This window comes from Diplotaxodon limnothrissa, linkage group LG23 (genome assembly GCF_057381915.1).
Source record: "Diplotaxodon limnothrissa isolate DT_005_m linkage group LG23, D_limnothrissa_male_GT1.1, whole genome shotgun sequence".
Classification (NCBI taxonomy): Eukaryota; Metazoa; Chordata; class Actinopteri; order Cichliformes; family Cichlidae; genus Diplotaxodon; species Diplotaxodon limnothrissa.
Window position 1 is genome coordinate 15,342,867 of NC_140617.1, and position 26,878 is coordinate 15,369,744.

General features: G+C 40.1%; 4 protein-coding genes across 7 annotated transcripts in view; 2 read left to right on the forward strand and 2 right to left on the reverse strand.

The window, feature by feature from the left end:
• Positions 1–1,800, forward strand: part of gng12b (guanine nucleotide binding protein (G protein), gamma 12b) — a 30,365-nt gene extending 28,565 nt beyond the window's left edge. For both annotated transcript variants that reach the window (XM_085347116.1, XM_085347115.1), the window contains one exon: positions 60–1,800. In XM_085347116.1, the coding sequence (XP_085203242.1) occupies positions 60–185 (126 nt within the window). In that variant the 3' untranslated portion in view covers positions 186–1,800. The remainder of the gene's footprint in view (positions 1–59) is intronic.
• A 2,732-nt stretch (positions 1,801–4,532) lies between these two features.
• On the reverse strand, positions 4,533–6,194 carry gadd45ab (growth arrest and DNA-damage-inducible, alpha, b). The gene is made up of 4 exons (XM_085348972.1): positions 6,055–6,194; positions 5,647–5,748; positions 5,338–5,545; positions 4,533–5,128 (listed from the first exon to the last, which is right to left on the reverse strand). Exons 1-4 carry the CDS (start codon positions 6,102–6,104, stop codon positions 5,015–5,017), a joined length of 474 nt encoding a protein of 157 aa, XP_085205098.1. The 5' UTR covers positions 6,105–6,194; the 3' UTR covers positions 4,533–5,014.
• A 759-nt stretch (positions 6,195–6,953) lies between these two features.
• Positions 6,954–23,201, forward strand: sec16b (SEC16 homolog B, endoplasmic reticulum export factor). 3 transcript variants are annotated; one of them, XM_085347301.1, is made up of 25 exons: positions 6,954–7,057; positions 7,546–7,824; positions 8,067–8,155; positions 8,253–8,355; positions 10,418–10,620; positions 10,696–10,847; positions 12,682–12,743; positions 12,867–13,005; positions 13,128–13,358; positions 13,791–13,888; positions 16,056–16,137; positions 16,238–16,355; positions 16,433–16,544; positions 16,711–16,816; positions 17,456–17,593; positions 17,689–17,802; positions 19,436–19,511; positions 19,591–19,750; positions 19,863–20,026; positions 20,130–20,158; positions 20,314–20,421; positions 20,509–20,604; positions 20,683–20,797; positions 21,112–21,155; positions 21,544–23,201. In XM_085347301.1, exons 2-24 carry the CDS (start codon positions 7,562–7,564, stop codon positions 21,126–21,128), a joined length of 2,775 nt encoding a protein of 924 aa, XP_085203427.1. In that variant the 5' UTR covers positions 6,954–7,057; positions 7,546–7,561; the 3' UTR covers positions 21,129–21,155; positions 21,544–23,201. The 3 variants fall into 3 exon arrangements, with proteins under 3 accessions (XP_085203427.1, XP_085203426.1, XP_085203428.1); XM_085347300.1 differs by lacking the exon at positions 6,954–7,057 and adding an exon at positions 7,088–7,471 and having other exon boundaries at positions 21,544–23,200; XM_085347302.1 differs by lacking the exon at positions 6,954–7,057 and adding an exon at positions 7,088–7,471 and having other exon boundaries at positions 20,512–20,604; positions 21,544–23,200.
• znf648 (zinc finger protein 648) lies at positions 23,094–26,001 on the reverse strand. The gene is made up of 2 exons (XM_085347303.1): positions 25,942–26,001; positions 23,094–25,664 (listed from the first exon to the last, which is right to left on the reverse strand). The coding sequence occupies exon 2, from the start codon at positions 25,662–25,664 to the stop codon at positions 24,198–24,200; it is 1,467 nt and encodes a 488-aa protein (XP_085203429.1). The 5' UTR covers positions 25,942–26,001; the 3' UTR covers positions 23,094–24,197.
• Positions 26,002–26,878: the final 877 nt, after the last annotated feature.

The window sequence follows — 26,878 nt, forward strand, 5'->3', positions numbered from 1 at the left end:
TTTTTTTTTTTTTTTTTTTTTTTTTTAGGAGATTGGTGTATTTACTGATTTCTTTGCAGGTGTCCAAGGCTTCATCGGAGCTGATGCGCTACTGTGGAGAGCACGCCAAGAATGACCCGCTGCTAATGGGTATCCCTGCTTCAGAAAACCCTTTCAAGGACAAGAAGCCTTGCACAGTTTTGTAGGGAAACACCTGAACTCTTGCTTTTGATGCTAAATCCTATGTGTAAAAGCTCTGCTCACAACTTGCCTTAAGGCCAGTATACCCCTTAACTTTTTCACATGCCTGCTTGAGTTTGATAAGGAATGTAGTCCTCTCTGCCTTTTAGTCAAATAGCTGTGACACCAAAGAACGGGCAGAAGGCTGAAGCCGTTGCCTCTGATCAAAGCTGCGGCTCTAACAAAGATGATTAAAAGTGGTGGCTTTTGTTTGTCTGCACTGTAATCTGACAGGATCTGGAAGGCCACAGACCTCAGCCTGAAAGGAGCTGAGAGTTGGGAGAGTTGATGACTGTAATTATGACAGCACGTATAAACAAGCCCCCTTCAAGTCATTGGTCTAATCAGATTTAGGCTTTGGGTTTTCACTTCTTGCTTTCATCAGGAAACGGTTTGTATTCTGTTCAGAATGAGACAATTAACAAGATAATGATATCCTGTCAGATGAGTTAACTGTCCAAACTCTAATGGACCTGCATTTCCGGGATAAACAGAAAGGGAGGTCCATAACCACTGATGTACTTTTTATTGTCACGCATTTTGACTCAGAAGAAATGGTCTAAAATCATCAAAGGAGACCCATTATGATAATTTCCAGCTCCGCATTTTATCCTTAGACTCTACTACAGTAGTTTTATATGATTTTACAATTTAAAATATTCCTTAGTTTTTGTGCATTCTACTTTACTTCCTATTCCCCTCCTCTTATGTCACGTTTAATCTGATTGGCTGCCTCTCACAAGTAGGTGGGGCTTCTGCACCATACCTTATTGCCCAAGAGGGAGGGGGACTGCCTGAAGCTGTGCTTAGAGCAGTCTGAAGGCTGAGCTTTTAGATCATAGGGATTACTCGATCATACGTGTCTCTTATATCTAACCTTATATAACCTTTCCAGAGATGCAAAGAGTTTGTTCAAATATAATTCAGATTTTGATTTTTTTAGACATTTCAAAAAATGATGTGGTGCACTTGTACAGTGCAGTGCCAATATTTCAGGATGAATTGATGCTTAATTTTGCTGTAAGCTTGCTGTTTTTGCAACTTTGGTTGTATTCAGCGGAGAGCGATAAAAGAACACGAACATGATATCTGTAAGTCTTACGATGCAAGTACTTGGAGGATGACACTCTTAAATGGAGTAAACCTTAACCTTGCCATGAAGCCGTTACTGTAGAAGAAAAATATTTACAGTAATCAGACTCATCAGATCTAGTTTCGCTGCTTCTGTCTGCAGACCTGAGGCTTCTTGTTTGTACACTTCAGGCACTGTGAAACTAATGAACACCAAATGACTGTTATGAGTTTGAAACATTTCATGTTTACAGCTCAAACTTCCTTTGATTATATCATGTTGACATAGCTGCAACTTTATGTCATTTGTGAGCTATACTCTTGCTAAAACATGAGCAACTACTTTTGTAATTTTACCAGCCAGGGCCTTAATAATGAAGTTAATCCTACTTTAACCTCTTGACTACCTTTAAGTCACATAAGTGCTGTTGTCTAAAACTGTGAATTATAAGATTCTTTAGGTGAATTAAGAGATATATGGGGTATATCTTACTAAAGGCTTGTAACACTGTGCCCATGTACCAGAGTATGTGCTTGCTTGTAAATGTTCTTTTCAGGTTTCAGTCAAACCTTAACATTTGACTTTCTATTTTGTTTCATGATTTCAATGTTTGGGATTAAAAAGTGTTACGTGTTGCTGTGTTAACGATACATCTGGTTGATTTTGATCAGTCTGTATGGATTTATGTTTTTGTTGATAAGTCTGTGGTTTCTCACACGTGGTGTCAATAACAGCTTACTGTCATATTCAAACCTTTGCCTGTTGTTGCATATATTCAATGCAAATAAATATGGAAAACAAGTTAAATTATTCAACTAAATTTACATAAGCCTGTTTTAGACATTTTCATTGCATGAATCATCATTTATATAATCAAATGGAGGGTCTACAGTGTTCATTTTTCGGCTCCATATGTTTGATATTGGACTTTACAATAGTAGGTTTTCATCATTTAAAGTTCATGATGATCCTTATTTGTCTTAGACTGAGCATTGGTGCAGATCTTAAGTGAATCCAACATCTAAAACAAACTGAACTAGCTTGCTTAAAAGGTAGTTCAATCTGCTGATTGGCTGCCCCTTGTAAACAGCAGGGTTTGAACAGCTGTGGTTGTAGCTGTAGCTGTGTTCCTGACATTAAGAAATTCATAGTAGGGATATCCACTCTCACTGACATTATGTAGAGCCGAGAGCAGAAAAATGTCCTGATATCGAGCATCTAAAGCAATTTGGAGCTTGAGCTTTTGGCTATGAGGGGTTGCTGACCTCATTAATTGAGAGTTTGAGCATGTTTTATATGCACGCCCACCACTGTAATTATATAGAAAATGTCTTATTGTAACAACATGAATATTACTCCTTTGTCTGAATCACAAGTCACAATGTTTAGACAAGTGGATGAGTGAATCAGGTCAAAGACCCAAACATTTTTGATTGTTCTAATTTCTCAGCAAAGTTGTTTACATGCCCGTAAGCCATGAGTACCATGTTATGCAATAATCCCTACTTCTGTGAGCACCCTTTTATCTCCTGTCTCAGTCTTCTCAGGTGCGATGTTACATCCACAATCAGGTCAGGCCATATTTGTTGGCCCACATTCATGTAATCCCCACTCGAGTCAGATGACTTACATGGCTGGCTTTTGTAGCAGCATCATTTGCAGTGATAGTGTTACCTGGTGATGAAGAAGCCCTGGGATAAGCCAATAATCCACTATCTCCATTATCTCACCTACTTTTAGAAGCTCCTCCCTCAGTGTCAGGAAGGCCTTTCAGTGATCAAACTGATTTTCAGGAGGTGTCATGTCATACAGATCAGACTCTACTATTTCTGATATTGTTTAACAACCTAAAAAACCCCTTCAGATCTAAAAATTCTATCAAGGTTAACGTTATTTACATGTACAGACTTCTATACAGTTTATCAGATTTGCAAAATTTTCTTGTTTATTGCAGTCAGTTTAAGACAACCACAGACCGTGTATCTTCTGTCATACCCCACAATCCTCCTCAGTCTTCCAGTCCCTTTTTGACCCAGTTTTCCCTCCCCATCTGTTAGCCCTCCGCTTGACAGGAATGTTGTCTTTGTGATATCCCTGCCTGCAAACTGACATCTCTTCAGTGGGTCAGTCTCTGTGCGTACACTGCATGTTAATTACAAGAACTATTATTGCCAGTGGTCAGAGGGTATGCCTCTATTCATGTGGCTATTTTTAGGCATAAAGCTAAAGTACTGTACAGCTCTAGCAATAGAGCTGAATAGCCCTGACTCATGCATCCTTTGTCTCGTGACGCTCTGTGTGGAAACCTTTGTCCTTTCTAACTCTGTGCAAGCACCATAAGTTCTGGTTTTCTCTTTTTACAGCCTGAAAGGGGTCTTCAACATTTTTTTTTTCATGCCTCACTGCTATTTTTAATTCTCTCAGCAGTAAATTTAGCACTGATTGCGTGAATGCAGAGGGGTGTGAAGAAGGAGCTGTCACAATGAGCCCCATCCCACTTAGATTTGACTACAATGGGAATTCTCCACCCCTCTGTGTAATAAGATCTCCAAGATGTGCAAAAGGTCAACGTTTACTAGGGTTCCCATGCAGGAGTAAACTTTATTTCAAGAAACCTAATGCCTGCAGCACATTTCAAAGCCAGCTAATCTGGTCTGAAAAGACTTGTAGTTGTCCATTTTTCTGCCACAGGCTAGATTTTTTTTCCCCCCTCAAGCTGGGAAACAAAGCCCAGATGAGGTGCACAACTCTAGTTCCTTCTCAGACCATGTGGATTACCGAAAACACGTTAGCTACTCCACTTCTGTCTTTGTTGTACACCCTCCTAAACAGGTTGGCTTTATGCTGAAATGCAAAAGAAAAGAAAAGCGAAAGCATATGTCAAGTAAATAAATAAACGAGTCACTTCCCTTGTGACATGTAACAACAAACTCCAAATGTCAGGAAATTCATGCATGATTTTCTAAAAGTGCACGGATGGAGTAGTTGCTGAAAAGGTAAAGCAAAACCCATCTGAGAACTGTTTTTAAATGTTATTTTATTCAAATTTTCAAGGCACAATCTTTTCAACTATGCACAATAAATATAACTTATTAAATTAATAACATAACAAGTTACCGGACAAACATTGTATTGTCCATAACAATAATAATAATAATAATAAACTGTGAAAACTTTCCCTTTTGAGTTATCAGAGTTATCAAAGTGACAAGTTTTTAAATAAGATTAAGTAAATGTTCTCTTGAAGAAATGCTGAGTCAATTTGGTCAAATTTTCATGAGGAGTTTTTCAAGCTGACAGCTGACTGATCCACTCTGTTGTGGTCCAGTTCCTGGAGTCTTGTCAGCTGAGACACTCTGTCGGCTTTTCCCCCAGTCCATGCGCCTGTGCTCGGCACCACGTGTGCTCCATGCTCACATGATTCAGTTTCCTCGAAAATTATTCTTTCTCGGCAGAGAAAGGCGCAGTCATACGTTAAAATCCGGGAACCCAGACAGCTGAGTCACTCTTCCTTGGCCCACAAGTTCACCCTGACCTGGTAAATTTGTTGGAACGCTTGTGCTCTTTTTTTCCCCCCTTCCTTCTCCTAACTCTCCCGTCGCTCCCTCTCCACTTCTCTCTCTCTGGGGCGCTTTCCAATCAAGTCCAACACAGACATTAACACAGGCCTTAGGCAGTTACTTTTTCCCCATTGCACACAATACATTTATATTCCAAGCAGCTTCATCGGTCAGGAAGGTTGATAACAGGCACCCACTGATCCAAACACCGGCAGTCTCTGCAGAATCTGTTCAACTTGCTCAGTGCAGGGTCCTTCCACGGGGATGACTGCGGATTCTGCACAGGAAAGAGCAAAGCGGTTACCATCTGTTCTGTTCTTTTATGAAACGTGCAAATAATAATTCAGATTGCATAACTGATGCCAACTCCCAAGTGCTGACAGCAGAAACGAGAAGCAATAAACCCCAGGTACATTTGATTGCTCAAAAGGAAATGAGCAATATTCCCAAGGTTTAAACTACACGGACGTGAGTAACAGTACTTACAGTAACTAGAACACAGTGTAAGTCCATTGGCTCTCCTCCAGGCTTCACTCCGCCGAGTATCTCTGCCAGACGCCTCATGTTGCTCACACGCAGGATGTTGATGTCATTCTCGCAGCAGAATGCCTGTATCAAGGTAAAGTGAATCTGCAGAGCCACATCCTCCTCATCATCTGTGGCCAGTAGACACAACACCACATTGTCTGGATCCCTAAAAGCAATGAGGAAAAAGATAAAGCAAACATTACTACTTCATGCTCATCCCAGCTAGTTTTTCATAGTGCGGCAGTAGCGAGCTTACTATCAACTTACACATTGAGTGACTTTGCTGCTTCATAAACTCCGACAGTGATGCAACCCTGAGGCAATGCAGAGCTCAGGACCTCCTCTAACGCTGTAGCCACCGAGTCCATTCTAAAGAAACAAAAGTTTAACAGAACGCGCATGATCAGAGAGGCTGTTAGTTTAAGATTTGATGCCCCAATTTTCCATCTAACGCCGTTCACGTGACATGTGAATGCCAGCTCGTGATGTAACGTTGCATGTGTGATACAAATGCAAGAACCGGGGGACGGCTCAATATAATAGGGCTGAATGTCGGTCACAAAGGGCAGTGTGCAATTATATCTGCAAACCAATAATTCTAACAAAAAGTTTCTAAATTCGTATTAAAAACAGAATTAAATTAAAGGAAAATGCAGAGTTCAACGCAAAGCTAACCTTTCTGTTGAATTATCTCCACTGGTATCTTCAAAAGTCATATTGCACATCCAACCGGGTCTTGGTATAATGTCCAGAGCGGAATCTGTGCGTCCTCTGTTGTCTAGTGAGACTCTCGCTGTGCTCGGAGCGTCCGGGTTCCAGTAGTAAAAATCCTGTGTACGCAGAACTCATTTGCATAAAGCCTACCCAGTTGTGGATGACTGGTCACGTGATTCACATTGAACCTGTGCTTAGAAGAAAGCGACATCCCGTGGCCATAACAGGACAATGACTAATATGAGAATAATCAGAACTAGTTTCTGGAAATATAGTAAAACCAATTCGTCAGTAATCACGAGGCATTTTCAGAATTACAGCAACTAACCAAACATTTTATTTCACTTCCACACGGTGAAACAAAGTAACATGTCATAGCTTCTATGAACATTTGCAAAAAAAAAAAAAAAAAATCCCCAGTAAATATTCATTTTAACAAATAGACCCCAAATGCATTCATGTGTTTTTACAAATACAGATTTAAAACATTAACCTTTAGTGATTTCGTTTTACGGTGCAAAGTAGTTTCTGGCTTCAATATAAAAATGTCTAATAATTTTACAATGGTTTCTTGAACATGACAGTAAGTTCACTGCACTTTAATGACCACCACAGTCACCAGATCGCAATCAAACGGGGTGTGATAGAGCGCGAGATTCGCGTCATGGATGTGCAGCCTACACATCTGCAGCACCATGTGATGGAAGATGTAAATATATGACTTGAATGAAAGGAAATGTGGGATATAGCGCCTCTGCTGGTAAGTAATGTGTACTTTTTTTAAACTGTGAAAAAAGTTGGGCTCTGACGCTTTCGCTGTCTCGAAAACTAAATCTGATCGGAGACCAGCTGACCGTCATCTGCATCCTGCCGACCGGCAACGTGGCAAGTTGCGCTTTTTTCTGCACATGCAACCTACAGTCGAAGGCACGGTTTGTCATGTTGTGCTGACGTAGACCAGAAGGTCAGTTTAGTTTTTATTGTGATTATCCCGAGGATGAGCGTGATTTCCTCTTTTACAGCCTCCTGGAACAGCAGCTGTCAAACTCTTCAGGGCGTGCTCCACTGTTTACCTTCAGATCACTGAGATACACAATGCAAACACAACGGCGATCAAGGAATGTGCGCTCATGTGTGCTTTTTAATCTGTTTAATATGTAACTATGCTATGCTAATATATATATATATTCCTCGCACTTGGATTTACTCTGATTTCACCTCCAGAGCACCGAGACGACATTTTTTATGGGTCACAGTATTTTGTGAACTTTATCCTCTTGTTATCATACCGATTTGTTATCAGCTCATGTTGTGAGTTTCCCATGGAGTGATGTGGCATTTGTGGATGTACTTTGACTGTGGCTGGGATGTGTGAGCTGTAAGTATAACAAACGTTTGCAACTTTCTTCCTGCGAATTAATGATTGCAGACATTTCTCATTTTTTACCGCAGGTGTTAAAGGGTCATCATGGATCACAGAGGTCACTACTGGCCGGACTCAGGCCGTCATTCCCACAGAACAAAAGACAGAGAGGGATACACCAGCCACTCTCAGCAGGAAAGGGACCAGCTCTATCCACCTCCGGACCTCAGAGAGAGGGACAGGCACTGGGGCCATCCTGATGCCCGTTACAATGTTCATTTCCCTCTGCCTACACCTGACTTTTATCCATACAACAGTCAGCAGTATCAGTATGGGTATGGACCTGAGCACCAAAGACCTCTGTCCAGGTTTGTACAGTTACAAGTGACCCCAACTGGCTACTAAGCTGGAGTTATTATTTGGGTATTATTAGTGTGTTTGTGAATGCAATGTAGGATAAAAGTTGCACAACAGTTGGTAAAAGAAGCCTGGTTCCAACACTGAGCTTAGTGTAGCTTTCTGTCCTTGCTAACAGTGCATGCTGGGATATGCAGTGCATCACAGATGATGGAAATGTAATGACTTCATTAAGATTCTCCTTTATTTTCAGGCATGGTTATGACTATCCACCTTACAGCCACTGGGACTACAGAGACAGCTATGGTTGTTATGACTACAGAGGGCAGCATGGACGACAAGGTGTAGTGATACAAAACAGCCAAGCTTTTTTTTTTTAAAGTCATCTTCTACTCTCTGTATAAGAGAGATGGGATGATGTGTAACGCTGTTTTTTAAGATGGTGGCCAGTGGGGTCCTCAAGAACCATGGAGAGCAGATCGGTACCATGACAGGGCACACAACCAAGAACAACTAGGAAGCGTGAATGCTCAGGAGTACAGGTGGGTCAGTGCACTCTACTTCTATCAAAGCCAGTGCCTTTGCTATCTGATGATACTGTGAAAATGATACCTGCACAAAAGAGAGAGGTACATCCAGAAATGTTGACAGGTTAAACGGTTCTCTAGCACTACAAAGTTTGTATGGAGGGTTTAATAAAAACAAAAAAGAAGAAACAATAAAAAGTAAAAGAAAACCTATAATGTTGGGGTTTCAGTATAATATGTTGTGGTGATAGATGGTCACTCTTGATCAAGAGTGAGTGTAGAAATAAGCTAGAGGAGAATGTGTACACAAGAAATCAACAAACAGGCAAGTACAGGGAGTGCAGAATTATTAGGCAAATGAGTATTTTGTCCACATCATCCTCTTCATGCATGTTGTCTTACTCCAAGCTGTATAGGCTCGAAAGCCTACTACCAATTAAGCATATTAGGTGATGTGCATCTCTGTAATGAGAAGGGGTGTGGTCTAATGACATCAACACCCTATATCAGGTGTGCATAATTATTAGGCAACGTCCTTTCCTTTGGCAAAATGGGTCAAAAGAAGGACTTGACAGGCTCAGAAAAGTCAAAAATAGTGAGATATCTTGCAGAGGGATGCAGCAGTCTCAAAATTGCAAAGCTTCTGAAGCGTGATCATCGAACAATCAAGCGTTTCATTCAAAATAGTCAACAGGGTCGCAAGAAGCGTGTGGAAAAACCAAGGCGCAAAATAACTGCCCATGAACTGAGAAAAGTCAAGCGTGCAGCTGCCAAGATGCCACTTGCCACCAGTTTGGCCATATTTCAGAGCTGCAACATCACTGGAGTGCCCAAAAGCACAAGGTGTGCAATACTCAGAGACATGGCCAAGGTAAGAAAGGCTGAAAGACGACCACCACTGAACAAGACACACAAGCTGAAACGTCAAGACTGGGCCAAGAAATATCTCAAGACTGGTTTTTCTAAGGTTTTATGGACTGATGAAATGAGAGTGAGTCTTGATGGGCCAGATGGATGGGCCCGTGGCTGGATTGGTAAAGGGCAGAGAGCTCCAGTCCGACTCAGACGCCAGCAAGGTGGAGGTGGAGTACTGGTTTGGGCTGGTATCATCAAAGATGAGCTTGTGGGGCCTTTTCGGGTTGAGGATGGAGTCAAGCTCAACTCCCAGTCCTACTGCCAGTTTCTGGAAGACACCTTCTTCAAGCAGTGGTACAGGAAGAAGTCTGCATCCTTCAAGAAAAACATGATTTTCATGCAGGACAATGCTCCATCACACGCGTCCAAGTACTCCACAGCGTGGCTGGCAAGAAAGGGTATAAAAGAAGACAAACTAATGACATGGCCTCCTTGTTCACCTGATCTGAACCCCATTGAGAACCTGTGGTCCATCATCAAATGTCAGATTTACAAGGAGGGAAAACAGTACACCTCTCTGAACAGTGTCTGGGAGGCTGTGGTTGCTGCTGCACGCAATGTTGATGGTGAACAGATCAAAACACTGACAGAATCCATGGATGGCAGGCTTTTGAGTGTCCTTGCAAAGAAAGGTGGCTATATTGGTCGCTGATTTGTTTTTGTTTTGTTTTTGAATGTCAGAAATGTATATTTGTGAATGTGGAGATGTTATATTGGTTTCACTGGTAAAAATAAATAATTGAAATGGGTATATATTTGTTTTTTGTTAAGTTGCCTAATAATTATGCACAGTAATAGTCACCTGCACACACAGATATCCCCCTAAAATAGCTAAAACTAAAAACAAACTAAAAACTACTTCCAAAAACATTCAGCTTTGATATTAATGAGTTTTTTGGGTTCATTGAGAACATGGTTGTTGTTCAATAATAAAATTATTCCTCAAAAATACAACTTGCCTAATAATTCTGCACTCCCTGTATAAACAATTAATGCCTAAATATTTATTAAAAAACAAACATACTTCCTGCATTACTGTCTGTCTAATAATCACTGCAAATTCTGTGAGCAAGAAAGTCACACGAATACAGCATAGACTTAACTGCTATGTGTTCTCGCAGTGAAGAAGAAAGCAATGCACATGAAAATGCATTTCTTCCAGGTACAACCAGGTGAGAGACAGCTCTCAGCATTACCTCAATGACTTTGAGGACAATCCCTCCAGAGACAATGAAGAGATTTCCTCTTTTTACCTTGGGACATTAGAAAGCTCCAAAAACTCAGGGTTATCTTCCAGCAGCTATGAGCTGAGTCAGTACATGAATGGAGCCGAACACAGTGATGCTGCCCCTCAACCCTATGGAGGTGAGCACGCAGTTCCTCTCACGTCCACATTGTCTCTGCTTATGCCTCTTTTTTTAAAGCTTTGTATTTTCTCAGACCAAGCACATGTGCATCAGATGTCAGCTCCTCTGAAGTACTCGATCCCTCATGCTGTTATCAGTTTTGGGCCTGCGGGTCAACTGATTCGGGTCACTACAGGCTTGTCAGCACAGGAGAATGTCAGCCACCTGGAAATCCACAGTCTGGAGGTAGGTTCAGTCAAGTTGTTTAAAAAAAGCAACCGATTTTCATGGAGGATACTACTAATCTTTTACCAGATGAAAATTATAGCACTCTCATGGACCTTAAGGGTCCTAAAGGTATACTATAGTCAGACTAATAGGATTGATTTGGGTCTGTTGGAAAGGATTTCACAAATCCACAATTATTTTGCTCATGTCAGTGATAATTAAGCCATTAACATTAATATTTCATGCATTGTCATTTGTTTAATTTAATTTCCCTTTATTAAAGAAACACATGGGTCCATAACAAATAAAATAAATAAATACATACAGAATAGGGCTGTTCGATATACCGATATATATCGGATGACGATATAAAAATGTCTATGTTTCATTTTACGCTACTGTTTGTTTCGTGGTGTCGCAAAATAAACTGTTTATGGCAATATTTTTTTCATCGTTTTGATGGTCACTGTAGTGGCTATATTAATTTCTTAAAGTTCTCTCTTTCTCTTACATTTAATATAACCACACTACAGACAGACAAGCGTTTGTTTTTATGCCTTGTCGTTAGCAACAACGACGGTAACACCATCGCGTGTCCGCTTGGTCCACATAAGCCTTTCACAATAAAGCTCAAGATCCTGTTGAGACTTTTCAAAATAAACTGAATCACGTGAAGGATGCAGAGTGTTTACGGATGAGAAGCAAAAAAAGAGCCGTCAGGTGCTAAAAAATAAACCTTAGACTCAAACGTTAGAACAGGCTTTTCCCCGCAGCACGCTGTGTAATAAATACTCACAAAGAAAACGGCGGCCGTTACAACTTATGTCTAAAAATGTATAGTTTCTTAAAACACTCAACTCCAGGTACACGACGCCTAGCTGGAAACACTTAACGCAAGTCGAGCTGCCCGAGATTCACAGAATTTACAGAAAATGTTACATTTTTGTGATTTATATCGTTATCGGACGGTAGATGTCTTAATATAAGGATATGATATTTTGGTCATATTGCACAGCCCTAATACAGAATACATTATTTTTTCTGTTGTTGCTTTGTATTCCCCTGAAACGTGTAACACAGCATGTATAATGGTTTCTTGGAAACCTAAAAACTCTTTGAGTTTGAAAATATTTATGTCACAGAGTAGTTAGGGTTATTAATTGGTGAATATTGATTTGTTGAGGTCTTTCCTGCACATTGGTTTTAAGTTTTCCACTACTCAGTAGCTACAAATATATGTTTTATATTTCTACTCGATGTGGCACATTTTGTCCACCATGGTTTTAGTTCTGTTTTGTCTGCTGTCAGTATCAGTATAAATCCATGTTTTGAAACTGCACATGGGAGAATAAGTCTTGATGGAGGATTTTTCTCTTCAAATGTACCTCTAGTGTTTTAATTTTTTAATTTTTAATTTTTATTTTTATTTTTACTAAAAGTTATAGTAAAACAGTGGATATGAGTCTACAAACAGTTAAACGCTTCCCCATGAAATTTAGCCTGCTGGGTAATACTCGGGGTCAGAGGCTGGACTTTTTTTCTTTTTTTTTTTTTTTTTAACACAGAGGGCTGATCCAGACTTCCTGTATTGGGGTTCTGGTTCAGCAGACTGACACCTTATAATCTTAAATATAACCACTAGGTACGTTAGTAACTACAGTAGTTAATACTATCCAGTTTTCTGTACTAAATAGTAAATCTTGCAGAAATGGGCTTTTATTTTATTTTTGTTTTAGAAATACCTTTATAATTTACAGCTACAGGAGAGTAAATTGGCCCTTACAATAAAACATTAGCAGTAATGTTTCCAGTAAGGTTTCAAGACATTATTTTTGTCTTTAAATGTACATAGGTTATTCTAAGTGAGACACAGGAGCAGCATGAAATGAGAAGCTTCCCAGGGCCTTTAACCAGGTAATAGTCTTTGGTTTTGTAATTCTGACAATAACAAACTGCATTCAGCTGTATGCCAGATCTAGGATTATTATTAGACTTGTGAGACTTCCATGTTTGAATGTTATGTATATTTTACTGAAGGGAGGATTTGCACAAAGTGGATGCTATAGAGTTTGCCCACCAGATGGCAGGCGCCTGCACGAGGGACAACAAACTGCAAGATAAAAGCTCTGCTGCCCTTTTGTGGAATATTCTGATATTGCTCTGCAGACAGAATGGAGTAAGTGGATTATGTGTTGGCATTACACAGTATGTAGAGGGATCACATTGCCATCAGAGAGACATCAGGGCAATTATTGTGATTATTTTTGATACAGTTGTCACTGTATTTTGGTATTTCAGCAAATAGTCGGGTCAGATATCGCAGAGTTGCTGATGCAGGACTCACATTCAGATGGAAGCTGCCCATCAGATGCCCCCACGCTTATTGACTTCAATGAGGATACAACTGCTGAAGCACCACCTTGCAAAGGAGACGACCTGCTCACAGGAAACCGGAGCAGCTTTAGCTCAGAGAACTCTGAGAAGGGCCTGCAGACCTACACTCAACTACTGCTGGCTGGAAGAAAGAAGGTCTCCACATTCACCTTGAATTAGCTTTTTAACAGCTGCTGACAAGTCTAGCATTTAACTCTAGTGGCTTCAAAAGACGTCAGGCCCACTGCACAGAGCCAAGATAAATTAATGTGACCATGAGACATGATTTTAGTTTTAATCCTCTGCACTTTTCTCTAATGTTTGATTTTGCGTGAAACATTATAGAGACCTCTTTAGAGCAACAGGTAATATGATATTGTATAATGAATGCAAATTTACAATGTTTCCTCTGGGATGCTCTGGAGTAAATATATAAATTAGCATAAAATGAAACTAATCAAGTTAAATTCATGTGTATATATGCAAGAATTTAGTCAGTCACATTTAGTCAGGATAAAATAATCAAATATTAATCAGTCTGTACTGTGTACTGTAGCTCAGTCTCTATCTTTCATATGTGGTTTTCAGGAGGCCCTGGAGTCGGCTATGACCAGCGGCCTGTGGGGACATGCACTTTTTCTGGCCAGCAAAATGGACAACAGGTCCTATATGACTGTACTGAACAGGTGAGAAAACTCATGGCCTCTGAGACGTGACAGCTGAGAGAAATCAGCACACAGCTCTATGTGGTAATTTGTCAAGAATTGCTAAACTTAGATATTTATGGCTTCCTTCACACTTGCGTTAGCACTACTAGGAAGTGTGAGAAATGTTCCTGTCGGTCCATTTTGGTCCAGACTCAAATTATTTGATATATTTCCACAAAATGTGGACTTTCAAATCCTCAGAGGATGAAAAATAGAAACTTTGATGTTCCAGTAACTTCCTCTAGCACTCCCAAGAGGTTTTTCATTTGTCCAACAGTACCTTAGTGATCTGATATGCTAGATAGAAATATTTTAAAATGAGATCTGATTGTTTTTGCTGAAAGCAATCACAGTGAGTACCCAGACTTTCCTGCCTTTAGGCGCAAGGACAGCTAAGATTAGGAGTAGTGATGAGAAGGTTACTTTTTAAAAGTAGAGGTTACATATTCTGCTTCCAGAACAGGAAACTAGACTTGGAGTGGTCTTGAGCAATAGTTCTCCAGGCTTTCTGAAGGTCTTTCAAAGTTTTTTCGTTGGACATTGACTGCTTTTCACTCATTTTCAGTCCAGTTCAGTCCAGTCGTGGTCCTGAACTGTCCATTTTTGAGATTGTTTCTTTTTAACACATTTAACACTGACCTATGACTCATTCAAACATAACAAGGCACCGAACTCAAGAGATGAACCAGTCTTGTGTCTACACATAGCAGAAAACTTAGCAAATAACCAATCTTAAATGATTTCTTTAATCACTTTGTCACCAGCAGCCTGTCGCAAAGGTTTAAATTATTCCCATTTATGTAGTTGAATCTATAAAGGACACTGAAGAAAACACAGTTTCACAGGCATATAATATATTTTTGTCCCAGCAAGGTGATTCCTATAGAGCATTTAATCAAAAACCTGGCACATATCCTAAAAAATGAAAACGGGAAACTTGACAAAGGGGGGATAAAATAAGGTGTAGCAGCCCTAAAATCTACAGCAGATGAAGCAGCATCTGAAAGCAATATCCTTTAGAAATAGGGGGAGAAATCCAGCAAAGAGCTGAAAGTGTACCTCAGAATTACATCTGTCACTTCATTTGATCTATCTACTGAAGCTTCCCTAGAATTGATCCCACTGGATGAGCCATTCCACTATGCTAAATTAATCAAAACATGGACTGACAATCAGTGGCAACAAGTCTTGTAGTGAGTATCCACCACCATTCTGAAAACACAGTGGAGGTTCTGTCATGAAGCAGAAGCCATCAACCTTCCAAAGAAGAGCTTTGAGTGTCCCTCAAAAAGCCTGGAGAAGTATTCCTGAAGACTACCTAAAGAAATTATGAGAAAGCTGCTTAAGGGGGTTTAGGTTGTTTTGAAAAATAAAGATATTCATGCCTGATATTAACTTTGAAGATCATTATAATTGTACAAACTCAGTTTGCCATAAATACTCCGTTTGGCTTTTGCACCATATTGCATTAATTTTTTTGTTTTATATTTTTGTTTCAATTAATTTGAGCGTCAGCTATTTTTCAGAGTTTCAGAGTGTGTGTGTCTAACCGCGCTGGTTGGTTTTAATTGTTTTCAAAATGTTTAGTTTTTTTGTTGTTTTTTTAGTTTCACTGTCATTTTTATTTACTAACTAATTAATGACAATATAGGTGCTGTTTGTCAGTGGAAACGTTTGAAAAGTTCACCAAACGTATTAGAGAAGAACAGTTGGCTTTCCCTCATACACTAAAAATCGGTACCAAAGCCTCGTAATTAAAATCATTTAATTCTAGTTTTCTTTTTTGTTTAGTTTTCATTAACAGTAATAAACAGAAATCATTATAATACAGATATTCTCATTAAACTCCCGTGAGCTATTTATCATGTAACCCAGTCTAGTTTTTACAGACTATTTGTACAGACTAAGTGGTATGTCTCAGCAGCCCAGCAGCAGGTTGTCAGTAGAGGAATGTCTGGGGAGAAGGCTGGCAGATAGGCAGACTGATTTTGATTTGTAATTGACAAGAGGGGCAGAATCTGAGCTATCAGTGTGGTGTTTCACTTGTGTGCATACTAGCAGAACAGATGCACTTTAAATGGGATAGTTCCTGTTTTTGTAAAGCCTTGCTTAAGACGTGCAGTGACACAGGCTGCTCTGTTGGCAGGTTCACAGGCCAGCTAATGCCCAGTGATCCCCTCCAGACTCTCTTCCAGCTGCTTTCTGGGAGAATTCCTGCTGCAGCCACGGTAAAATATCCAGAACCTAACAAAACTCTTATATGAAGACAAGCTTATGCTATAGCCTGTATCTTATTACTAAGGTTTAATAGTGATTTTCTGTGCTCAGTGCTGTGGAAATGAAAAATGGGGAGACTGGAGGCCCCATCTGGCTGTTATGCTCTCCAATGAGACAGGAGATCCAGCCATCCAACAGAAGGCCATCGTCACCATGGGAGATACACTCGGTACTGATACACCGACTGACTGACAGGTTGTCATGCACACACATACAAACTGATGTGTGTTGCTTTTCCCTGTGCAGCCTCCAGAGGCCTCATACATGCTGCCCATGTGTGCTACTTGACAGCCAGTGTTCCCTTCGGGGTGTTTACACAGAAGGCTGAGAGACTGGCACTTCTAGGCAGCAGCCACAGGTGAGCTGTGATTCAGACTTGCTGCCATTCATCAGTCCAAGTGCTGTTCATCTGGTTATACTGACAGCACAAGCTTAATTTTCTGCTGAAACACGTGCATGTCTTATTTTGATCTTAATTTCTGTCAGCTCTTTGCTTTGAATTTGTCTGTTTTTATTTCCTCTAGGAAATTGTTTGAGTGCTTTGCCACAAACACTGCCATCCAGTGCACTGAACTATATGAGTATTGCCAGACTCTTGGGAACAAAAGCTTTTCAATACCCTCCTTTCAAGTGGGTGCTACTTATATTTTTTGTGTTAATGGTGTACCAAATGGAAATATCAAATTTAAAGGCACCGAATATTCTCTGTGTCATCTAACATCTAACATTTTTCCATTATAACACAGCTCCACTAGCACATAGAATACATTTCCCCCCATCAATTTATTAGACACTTTTACACAGTTTAACAAAAGGTTTCTAGTTTGGATTCAATACAGGAAGATAATACATTAACATTTCATTCAGAATCAGAATATCTTTTTGTTGCAATGTATGGTCCTTGAGAACATCTGGAAGGTGAAGGTAACAGTGGTAATTGGAGCACTTGGTGCAGTGACCCCCAAGCTAGTTGAGAGGCTCCAGCAAATCCCAGGAACAACTTCCAAGATCTCTGTCCAGAAGATCGCAGTCCTAGGAACAGCAAAGATACTGCTTGGGACCCTCAAGTCCTAGACCTCTGGTAGAGGACCTGATCTTGAAGGATAAAGATTGCCGGCAAAACTTTGCCCATCTTTTGTATCTCTGGACACTATTTTAGACTCACTGCATTAGATCAAACAACCCTTAGCAAAGACTTAAATATTTGGAATCATTACCATTAAATCTGCAATAAATGCATGACTGTGGTTATTGTTGTATTTTGGTCAGGTGTATAAGTTCCTGTACGCCAATCGTCTGTTGGACTGTGGGCTTTCATCTCAGGCCTTTCATTATTGTGAGGTGGTCGGACAGGCGATCCTCAGGCATCAGGAGCCTTTCTTTGTGCTGACTGGTGAAGTCGTCAAGGTAAACCTACAGGTTGTCTTACACATCTGACTAACTATCAGTGATCTGTTCAATTACGACACAATGGTTATACTGTATGTATGTTTTTCTTGCAGCTGTCAGACAGACTGAGATACTCAGAGGGTCAGTTCAGTGAAGCAGGGCTCCATAGAGACGGGCAAGAACCTGATTGGCTGAAGCACCTACGTGCTAGGCACCACAGTTTACAGGTGATCAGGTTCTTCAGTCTTTTCACATCATACTATGTTTACCTGTGTGTGAGAGGAAATGTCTCCGTTGTCACTGCTGTACAAGGAAGAATTAAATCGTGGAGGAAATGTATGATATATGAGGGTTTCTAATTTAGCTTAGCATCAGTTCAGCACTGTCAGCAATCACAACTGCTCACAAGTGACTTGTGATTTTATTGTGCACATTTTTCCCTCATCACACCTTGAACAGGAGTGATACGAGGTACCTAATCAAAACGGTAAGTGAGGCATATTTTTTCAGATATCAGTGGTATTATTTGCACACATAAGTTACTGTTGCGTTCCTGTGATATAAAAATAAGTAGTAGGAAGTTGTTTCATGAATTAGGCTCGCAAATCATCATTGTTCTGATGGTTGTGTCATGGTCCCTGGGTCTGGGATACCTTTTTTTTAAATTAAAGTGTTTCTTGGTTTCTTTTTATTTTATTTCAAAATTCTGATTTCACATCTAGTTTTTTCATGTTTAGGTTTGGTTAGGGTCTCTGTGTATTCCTGCCTCCCTTAGTTATTTCCTGGTTCATTTTGTTAACCTTTGCCCTACGTGTTTAGTGTTCAGTTTTACTTTCCTGAGTCTAATTTCCCTGATTAGTTCCAGCTGTGTTCCCTGGTGTTTCCCATCTATCTAAGTACCTTGTGTGTATTTATAACTCAAGTCTCCTCTTGCCCTTTTTTGTGTCCTTTCTCAGTGTTATGTGCTCCTCTGCTCCATGCTTTCTGTGGTTCCTGCGGTTCCTGCTTTACTCTCGGTTATGTGCTCCATTGTTCTGAATTTTACCCTAGATTCGTAGGTTTTTGATTCCTGGTTACAGCTGTGAATTGAAGACTTCACCATTAGAGCTGTTTTTTGAGTTCATGTTCCATTTCCTGAATCCAGCGTATTGGGTTCATATCCTGCCTCACAGCCATTTATGATAGACCGCTAAATATTTTCATTATATCTTTCTCTACATTTCAAATCCCTTTACTTACTCATTAATAAGAAAAAAAACTACTTTAATAGATTTTAAAGGAATAAAAATGGTCCCTTAAATTGCTTCAGTTTCCATATTTATGTAAACATTCAGGGCTGATTATGCTACTAAAAATAATAATTATTAATCATTATAAAATGTATTGAATATTGGTTATGCCAGTTGTGTAGCAAAGCTTTTTTAGTCATGTTACTGTGTCAGTAGAGTTGGTAATGTTATCCCATCTGGTGGTTGCTCCTCTACTGTAGAGCGAACTAAAATATCTCAGCAGCTATTGGATGGATTACCATGAAATTTGGTACAGACATGCAGGGATCCCAGGCACTGTAGCCTATGATGACAAGTTTGACATAAGATGAACATATTGAATGGTTGCTTCTGAATTTTGCAAAGACAGCTCTAGCTCCTTTCGTCTAGCACCACCAATATTTCACTTCTTTTTAACTATTGTCATTTTGGCTTTATAACAAAATGACTGTCAAATTAATTTCATCACATGGTAAATGTTGTACTTGGGAAATATTAGCATCTGTGGAGTGTACACGGTACAAACTCACACTGCTAACATAGCTGTAATGGAACTTAAACTCTGTAACTAATATGGTGTTATCTTTATTAGACTGGAACTGTCGACTCTACTGAAGCATACCAGCCAGCTCCTGGGAATACTGTTATGTCACATGAAATGCCCTCAGGTAACTTTGCATTGTGTAGCTTTTTTCACACTGTAGAGCAGAAGTATACCTTAATAAAATGCTTTTTTTCCCTATGCAGAATCAGATTTAGATGATTTGAGCCACGGCATTCAGAGTCCTGAGCCTGAACTCCTTTATTATAGAGGACATGAGGACCAAGAAAGCATATTGCATGAAGATGGAGGAGACACTGAGGAAATGGCAGTGAGGTCATGGGGCATGGGAGCAGCTCAGGACTGGTGTGCCTCATTTACTTTTTCTTTCACACAGACAACACTCTTACTTGATATGTGTAACTGAGTCCTGACAGAGTCTATTATGTCACTGATCTCTCTCTGCCTCTTTGTCTAGGCCACAGGCCCACTGCCCGGCTACACCAGTAACAGTGGCCTATACTCCCTCATTGCCCACAGTGGCTCCAAGCCAGAACTTCAGTTATCATAACACAGATAGTGGTGAAGTCAAAAGTGCCTCACAACATTGTCCTCCAAAGAATCTGCCAGCAATAGCAGAGGGTGAGACTCTAATGTTAGACAGCAATCATTCCCTTCTCTGTTCAGGTATTTACTATGGCCCGCGGTGAGTCAGTGTGACATTTTCTTTTTATTGCTTTTACAGGGGCCGGAGCATCCTCTGGAGCAGGGATGGTGAGAAATGCATTTTAATATTCCACTGGCAACTTTTCGCTTTGATTTATTTATCGCATAAGCATAATTTTAAAGATTACATTCAAATGTATTGTGCTGTGCATTGATTAGTGCTGCTTATAAGTTAAAATGTTTGCCTTTATTTGCCTTTGAAGATGCACGGTCAGATGATTGAGACGAACTTCGGTCAGCCGGGACAAGTCGAGCAGATTGTCCCTCAAGGATTGAAAGCTTCTGAGGACACCACTGAGCCTCCTAAACAGGTGGGTGGGCTGCCTATCATATGTCACACAGCTTTCAGTGACATTAGAATTAGTTTACATGCATCACACTTTGTTCTGTGTTAAAAGCAGAACACAAAGAAAGGATGGTTCAGTGGCTGGTTCAAGTCAAAACCTAAAGTGGTCCAAAAAGAGGCTTCAGAGCAGGGAGGCCCAGCTCACACAGTAAGTATCAAGCATACTATGAGCTCAGATGTGATCTCAGTTTTCATTTAATGATACTAATCGCTGTGTATGTTACAGGACTTTTCGCCATCTGCTGACGTCTGTCCTCCTCCACCGCCTGCCAGTATCCCTCCTGGCACGTTTCCACCACAGTCTTCCACTGCTGGGATTAATCCATTCTCACGGAAAGCAGGTGGGTCACGTGATCAGTTACATAATATTCTGGCTCTGTGTCAGTGTTAGTCACTTATCACTATTTTAATAATAGATTTCAACATAAACATGTTGTCAGCTTCCACATTCTTATGGTATGTTCTGAGGTCAATGAGTGTCTTAGCTAGCGTGTCCAGTTTCATATATTACAGTCATGATGGACACCGCTTGGATTTTTTTTAGTGCAGAAACTTAAAACATTGCAAGTGTTTCGGCTGTTACTGAGGACATTTTACCTCCATTTAACTTTACAATTGTGAGCATTTTCTTTAAATACCCATGTCTTCACTATAGGCCAGCAGCTGGGTTAGAAACCGTGAGACTCACCTCTGTCACAGGTAAATGACGTTACTTAAGCTCCTAGGACCTGCCGTCCACATATGTGGACATCACATTTTGGGTTATTTAGACTAAAATACTCAATTTTGCTCTACATGGGCCTGATATCCACTTACGAGGGCATTATACTGCTACTGTTCTATCAAAATTTTAAATGAATATCCTCAGATGTGGCTCTTAATTTTCTTAAAAACAAAAATAAGGTTAAAAAAAAATCAGGTAATTCTTTGTTTTTACATTCATCTGGCCCCAATATGCCCAAATATCAAAGAGAAATTAAAAATGCATGTCGTGGAAGAGTTCGGGTCTTAGGAGGTTAAAGATAAGCATATTGATTCTTTATAATTCTTTACGGATTCACATTAACTAAACATGTTCTGTTTGCAGGGTCATGCGTCTTGCACCAAAAGTGAGGATATCACAATGTCACACCACATGTCGTGTACTGTAAGATGCATACCGCTCACTAGTTCTTTTTTAGTAATGCCCTTTAAAATCCTAGAGCTTGCAAACCATGATGTTCCTTGTTAGTTACAGGAATACTCTGCATCGACTTGGATATCAACTCATATTGCAGTGACAAAAACAGCTGAGGTGTGTTCTAAAAGCTGACTTAGGGGAAATTACCAGCAGACGCAGTACATATCTTGGGAAAGGGATAGCTTAACTCAGAGCAATCACGCCAGCGACACTGGGGCTGAAGTTCTACTGTGGCAAAAAATGTTGGTGTAACTGTGATCACTATGCCACGATCATCTGTGCTATATGCTGCAATTAAATATCCAGCTAAATATAAGCATGGAAAATATTTAAAGATATACACACATATACCACTGCAGTTATATTATCTATGCTCCAACCACTGTTTTAAAACAGAAATAAGACGCACACTAATAAATGCTGTGGTCACAGAAGCTTTTTAAGCATAATTTGTAGCCCAGCTTTGCAGAGCTGTACCACATCATGGGCAGTACTTGATTATTTTCTGTCATCTGAAAAGTGCAACAGTTGTATTTTAAATTGCACACGGGACAGAAAATAAATGCTGAAAATAAAATTGGAATAGTGTCTTCTCATGTTGTCATACTGCCAAGATTGATGATACCACATGGCGAGAGAGGGGAGGATAGCTCAGGGAAGACCTCTACCAGCCAAATACCCAGTACCCTCTTACAGCCTCTACACCCACCAGAGAGCAGACGCTTCCAGGACCAAACTGTTTATGTGCTGATGACTTATTTGTAATGAAATGGAGCTCAGCATATAAAAGGTTGATTTTACACACTGCTCTTTAAATTGTATATAAAAAACAGTAATATATACTCTTGTAATTGATTTTAGATTGACCTTTTTTATTTCTGTGTCACCGTGTAAACATGTTTGGATGTAACTGGGATGTTGTTAAGTCATTTGACTTTAAGTTTCAATGTATTGTGTTTTTGTACCTCTATACGACCACATGAAATGTGTTTATTCTCTAGCTTTTCAGCAGATTCTCGCAGCAGAGGAAAGTATTATTAAAAGCTGTATCTGCAGTCATGTTAATAGTCACATATTGAATAATTACATCTTGCCAAGAAATAGCTGCAATTCCCGACAGAGCCTCTCAATTAATGTAGAGCAAGTGACAACACGGCAGGTGCCGTCTCCTTTTACGATTAGTCTGCAGTAGCCAAGAATGAGTGGCACACGCTGGCCTTGAATTCAACACACGCACAAACAAACACACACATGCAGATGAGCAGCATGTGAACTACGGCATACGTCCTGCCAATAAAGTGTCACTATACAAATTATCAGAGTGGATTTATGAAAGACTGCTTAAAATGGCATCCAGATGAGACTATACTAGAACCTAATATATTTCGAACAAAGTTACATATTTTGATAATTGGAAAATAAACAAATAAAAAAACCTCAACAGGCAGACATCTTATACAAAATCTTTATTGAGATTCGGATTCACAGTAAAATGCTAGTTCACTTTTACTCACTGATAAACTCCAAACATGCTACGCTTCTTGTACATGTAGCAATATGATTACAAAGAACCAAAACTCAGAAGATGGCAGCATGCATGATTAAAATACATTTAAACCTAACGTATAGGAATCTGACATCTAGTACAATATCATAAATGCTATTACTGTGTTTAGAAAATATCACACTCTGTATCCGGGCAAACTCAATTTTTCTCACTATGTGTATTTCTGTTGGTAAAATAGAAATTAAACTACAAAAGTAAGCATGACAAATGCTGTAGTTGAATAAATAAAGCGCACTATGAATACAAAGTACTAGTACGTGAAATTCACATCCAAAAAGTCAAAATCAGCAAAAAGAGTAAGCAGTAACTGACTGGCAATCCAGCTTCCCTGAATGATTACAAATGCACTGGTCTATTAATGTTGTCACAGTAATGTTTTTAGTATCAGTGATGCAAAATCTTATCTACTCAAGAGCAGTACTTAAATATTGTAATTGTATTTGTATTATTCTTCGCAAGGGTTAAGAACAATAAGCTGCCTATCATTTGAAGCTGGTATGTCTAGTGTATGTTTGGCTTCTGCCACTGTTGCTACAGAGTGGTGGTGCATTTATGTATTTCCACACTTCCTTTGGGAAATGTGTCGTAAAGTTCATGGCTGTAGTGCATGATTGAAGAAGTCGTATGATAAAATGCCTAAATGCCTAAATGCAAAACTGCTATATTGTGGGTAACATTAATTACATTTACAGTGCATTCACAGTTTTAAAAAAGGGTTCAGTGCTCTTTTAATGAGTTTCATATCACACCATTAAACTGTCAGCTCCAGTGTCAGTGCTGTGCTGGCGGTAATTTTTATCCCAAGACATTCTCGTGGGAACCCAGCACCCTGGGGAAACAGAGTGAAGATTTAAAGCTCGTGGCACTCTAAATAAATATTGCTCATTAGCATATGTAAAGTGGTGCCCTATAACCTTTTGTCCAATGTTTCTTGACCTTAATAACTGAAATGAAACAGCTGTAGCACAGTAATGGATATGTACAGTTCTTGTCTTTAACAGGCTGCGACACTTTTGTCCCCATGTTTCTGCACATGCTGTGCAAGTTTTGTGGAACACTGGAAAGATTTGTCACATTCTGTGCAAACAAAAATCCTCCCTGCACAGTTTTGCTCCTGATGAAGCTTCAGTTTTGCTGGGTGGCTAAAATTCTTGCTGCAGCCCACGCAGTTGTGGGGTTTCTCTTTACTATGTATGAACTGGTGACGAACAAGACGGGAAGCCATGGCAAATGCCACGCCACATTCTGTGCACTTATGGGGCCGCACTCCGCTGTGAATGGCTTCATGCTCGGTCAGGTTGGAGGACTTTGTGAAACACTTGGAGCACACAGAGCAGACAAAAGGACGCACTCCTCTGTGGATTTTCTGGTGCTCTGCCATGCGGCTAGCCAGGGCAAACCTCTTCCCACAGTCGGGGCAGGAGAAGGGTCTTTCTCCCAGGTGCTTACGCTCGTGGCGCTTCAGAGCTAGGGGTTTATTGAAGGTCTTGCCGCAGTGCGTGCATGGGAAGGGCTTGTCATTGGTGTGCATGTTCCGCTCATGCTTCCGCAGGTCTGAAGAGCGGATGAAATCCTTGCCGCAGGTGTCACAGATGTATGGCTTTTCACCAGTGTGTGTACGGATATGCTTACGGTAATCTGAGGACCAGATATAGGTTTTGACACAGAAGGGGCAGTGATACGGTCTTTCACCCGTGTGCAGACGCTTGTGTTGCTGCAGCGTGCCTTGATGAGAGTAAGCCTTGCCACATATATCACATACATGCGGCTTGAGGCCTGTGTGTGTTTGTAAGTGACTCTGCAGGTTGCACAGCTTCTTGAAAGCCCATTGGCAGTGCGTGCATTTGAATGGACGTTCCTCTGTGTCAGTGTCAACTCCATTGCGTTTTTTCATTGCTACCAAAAGTCGAGGGATTTTGTCGTCTTTACACTTTTTAAGCAATTTCATAAGTGAAGGACTACTTACATTCAGATGTTTGGTCTTATTCTCACCTTCGCTTGGAGAAGATTCCTCACTACTTAACTCTAGCTTAGATGTCCTCTGTTGGTCTGAGACATCACTTTGGCTCTTGGATTGTTTCAAGAACATGCTTTCATTCTGTGTCACAGCATCCTGGAGCACGTCATTTGGTTTACATATTTCATTGGTCTTAGTGTATGTAGTGCATCGTAGCGATGCCCCTTTGTGTTCTTGCTCATCCTGGATTGGTGTTTCTTCTCCTGGTGAAAGCCCTGCAAACCTCTCCACAAGAGAGAAGTTTGGTGTTTGAGGATTCAGATAAAGGATTCCAGTCTCATTTCTCTCTGGGAATGGCTCCATCCTTACACCATTACTGCCAAATGAAGACTCTATATTCACACTGTGAGTGTTACTCAAGATGTATCCATCCAGGGGAAAATGAGTGACACTTCCCTTCCTTTTCCTTTTCCTTTTTTTGTCAACATCTGTCCCAGTAGACATCTGCAGAATGACACTGATTTTGTCAGAAATGTGTTTTGAATTATTTATTTATTTATTTTTTACTCATAACTGATGCCACACAGACTTTCTGCAGCAAGTCTGCTGTTGCTGCATGCACCAGTATCATGTAAATATCCCACACATGCTCTGACACCATGCTCGTCATATGACACCAGAACTTTACTATGTGTTCCCGCAGCGTTATATTACTATAAAAATAAAAACAACTCATTATTTTGTAATTTCACACATTAAATCGTTTTATAGAGCAGCTTACCCTGGAGTCTCCACGCGAGCAGGTCAGATCCCGGAGATGCCAGGGAGATATACTAGCCCGGGTACTAGTATAACTCTATGAGAGATGTCCGGTTGCGTTAACGGGCGGAGTTTGGCAGCAAGCCTCTGTAGGTCAGCATCTATCCTGCAAGTCAGCAGCAGCAATTATATCTTCACAGCCGGGCTCAATTTACCCTCCGCTCACTGAACTTGCCACCCGTTTTACATACGACTTGTTGAGTATAATTGCATCAGACGGAGACTTTCAGATTGCGTTGGACGGTAGAAAGTCGGAAACTTTAACAGTTTACTCGCTTAAGTTGGATCCTTGAACTGGAAAGACTAACTTTTAATTAACTTTTAGTTTACCAACACTCTTTTTGACTCTTTTTCTTTTCTTTTTATTAATTTGTTTTAACAGCTTTAAAAAATAGAAATAAAAACAACAACAACAACAAAAAAAGAAGAAAATAAAATGTTTTTGATAATGTGTGAGTTAGTGCCGCCGTCCGCGCATTGATATTTAGGTTACGCTCTCAGGAGGGCGTTAATGAAACGTACAAATTACCTTTAAGCCAAGGAAGAAACAAAATGCAACACTCTACTTAAATTACATATCACAGACCTGGAAACATTTTTGCTCAGTTTAAGTTTACTCGCCCTTGCTATTAGTGAGTGACATATTTTGTTTTTGAACGGGTATAAAATAATGGTCGTATTTGTAAGTATGCGACTAGTGCATTGATATTTTAATTAAATGCATTATGAGGTCAGGTGGAGACGGACAGAAATTTAAACCATTTGCTTGTTAAATAATTACACTGAGCTGAAAACATTTGACCAACACTAACCGTTTCAGCACAGCTAATATTCAAGTATATTTTCATTCCCCGTTAAACTCTAACCGTTAGTAATAATCTAAGAGTGAGCACCGTACT

Excerpts from the sequence above, each read along its gene's own strand:
- znf648 (XM_085347303.1), bottom strand. The coding sequence starts at position 25,664 with ATGTCTACTGGGACAGATGTTGACAAAAAAAGGAAAAGGAAAAGGAAG.
- sec16b (XM_085347301.1), top strand. The coding sequence starts at position 7,562 with ATGGATCACAGAGGTCACTACTGGCCGGACTCAGGCCGTCATTCCCAC. Across the intron at positions 13,359-13,790 it reads TGCTGGCTGGAAGAAAGAAG|GAGGCCCTGGAGTCGGCTAT; the intron begins GTCTCCACATTC and ends TGTGGTTTTCAG. Across the intron at positions 20,159-20,313 it reads CATCCTCTGGAGCAGGGATG|ATGCACGGTCAGATGATTGA; the intron begins GTGAGAAATGCA and ends TTGCCTTTGAAG.
- gadd45ab (XM_085348972.1), bottom strand. The coding sequence starts at position 6,104 with ATGTGCAATATGACTTTTGAAGATACCAGTGGAGATAATTCAACAGAA. Across the intron at positions 5,546-5,646 it reads GCAGCAAAGTCACTCAATGT|GGATCCAGACAATGTGGTGT; the intron begins GTAAGTTGATAG and ends CATTGCTTTTAG. Across the intron at positions 5,129-5,337 it reads TACACTGTGTTCTAGTTACT|AATCCGCAGTCATCCCCGTG; the intron begins GTAAGTACTGTT and ends TTTCCTGTGCAG.